The sequence below is a fragment of the Fonticula alba genome, assembly GCF_000388065.1.
Source record: "Fonticula alba strain ATCC 38817 unplaced genomic scaffold supercont2.6, whole genome shotgun sequence".
Lineage (NCBI taxonomy): Eukaryota > Rotosphaerida > Fonticulaceae > Fonticula > Fonticula alba.
The window spans coordinates 1,295,795-1,297,468 of record NW_009242976.1 but is presented as its reverse complement, the minus strand read 5'-3'; the positions used below and the strand labels follow the sequence as shown (position 1 = coordinate 1,297,468).

Genomic DNA, 1,674 nt, shown 5'->3' with positions numbered 1-1,674 from the left:
CCCCGAGAGCCGCGACCGGGGTTCCCCCATCCAAAGACCTGGGCAACAGGCATCTTAACGTCAATCCCCGCGATCGGGCATCGCCGCTGGACAGAGGGCCTCGGCCCGGTCGGGCGGCGCTTCCAGCCCGGGTCCCAGTTACCCGGATCCCAGGTGGCCCGCGCAATGGGGGGCCCCCGCTTCCCCCCAATGTGCGATATTCCACGGCGCCCGCAAGATAACATGCAATCTAGGCCGGCGAAGCCAACTTGTCTGCCACATGGACATCCCCCGCGAGGCCGTCGAGGACACCCCCGCCGCACGGACCACCAATCTCCCCCCCCCCACACACACACCCGCCCCCAGGCCGTGCGAGCGCCCATGGCACGGTCGGCCTGACAGGGGCGAGGATCAAGGAGTAGGGGCGATTGCCCAGCCCACAATGGGCCGGCGTGACTCTGCCACGTGACTCGCTCGTGATGCCGACAAACGCGCTGACGGGTCGCTCGGCTTTCCCGCGCTTCGGAGGCTGGCAGAAGTGCCCCCTCGCCTGTGTGCGGGCGGTGTGTGGTTTACTGGCAAGAGGCCTGGCATATGTCCTGAGAGCCCCCCCCCCGCCCGCCCGCCCGCCCGCCCGGCAATACTACTCTTGCAAAGGAGGAGCCCCCACACTGGCTGGTGCTTTTGGTCTTTTCTCTTCTTTTTTATTTTCTTCCTTCAGAGTAGAGACACCTTTGGGGGCCCAGGGCGGGGTGTTCTCATCTCCGGCTGGCGCAACACGGAACACGGTGTCCTGGCCGCCGCGGCCGGCACCGCCCACTGTGGAGAAGCAGGACAGGAAAGACGGACGCCGTGTCTAGAGCGCCCCGGGCAATCGAGCCGACCCGACACACTAGTCGGCGGTCTCCGTGGGCCGGTCCCTTCCAGAAGAACCGGCCGCCCGGCTGCGGCGTTGGGTGTGCGCCGAGACCCCCCCCCCCCCCCCTGCCGCTTGCACCGCCGGGGCCGGGATGCGGAGACAGGACCCGCCTGCGCTCCGGGCATCCGCTGTGGAGATGACATCATCCCTTCGATTCAAGCCCGGCCAGCCTGGCTGTCCATAGGCTGCCGACCGATGCCAGCAATCCCCTCCTTTTCTCCCCTCCCCTTGCTTTACCTCCTCCCTTTCCCCCCCTCCCCCCCTTTCCCCACCTGCAACCTGCCAAGAACCTCAGCTCGCTCCCCCTCCGCGCGCCCTGAGCCGACCCCCGACCATGGTTCGCCCTGTCCCCGGCCCTCGCTCGCTCCTCTTCTTCTTCTTCTTTTTCTTCCCATATACCGATACCCATGCGCACACACGCACACACACGCACACACACGCGCATGCATATACATATGCGCCCCGTTGCGATCTCCGGCAAACGGCCGCACACCTCTCGCTGACACCTGCCCCTCGCCTCCCCCTCCCCCGCGCCTGCTGGTCAGTTCTTTGACAAGAAGAAGAACGAAAAGGATAAGGTTCGTCGCCGGCCTGTGTTAATCGCCCTGCCCTGCCCTGCCGCCGGTTCCTGACACCAATGCCATCGCCCTCCTCTCGCCCCTCTGCAGGATAAGTCCAAGAAGAAGGAGCCCCCTGTTCCGACCCAGCTCGGGCGGAAGAAGAAGCGCCGTGGCCCCGATGCTGCCCACAAGCTCCCCACCAGTACCTATCCCCCC

At 66.2% G+C, this 1,674-nt stretch overlaps 1 protein-coding gene across 1 annotated transcript in view; it reads left to right on the top strand.

Annotated features, from left to right (window-relative positions):
- Positions 1–1,232: 1,232 nt before the first annotated feature.
- H696_03951 (hypothetical protein) overlaps positions 1,233–1,674 on the top strand; it is a gene marked incomplete at both ends in the record, with an annotated part of 2,010 nt that continues 1,568 nt past the window's right edge. The window contains 3 exons of the mRNA XM_009497820.1: positions 1,233–1,235; positions 1,444–1,476; positions 1,567–1,660. Coding sequence (XP_009496095.1) covers positions 1,233–1,235; positions 1,444–1,476; positions 1,567–1,660 — 130 coding nt within the window. The remainder of the gene's footprint in view (positions 1,236–1,443; positions 1,477–1,566; positions 1,661–1,674) is intronic.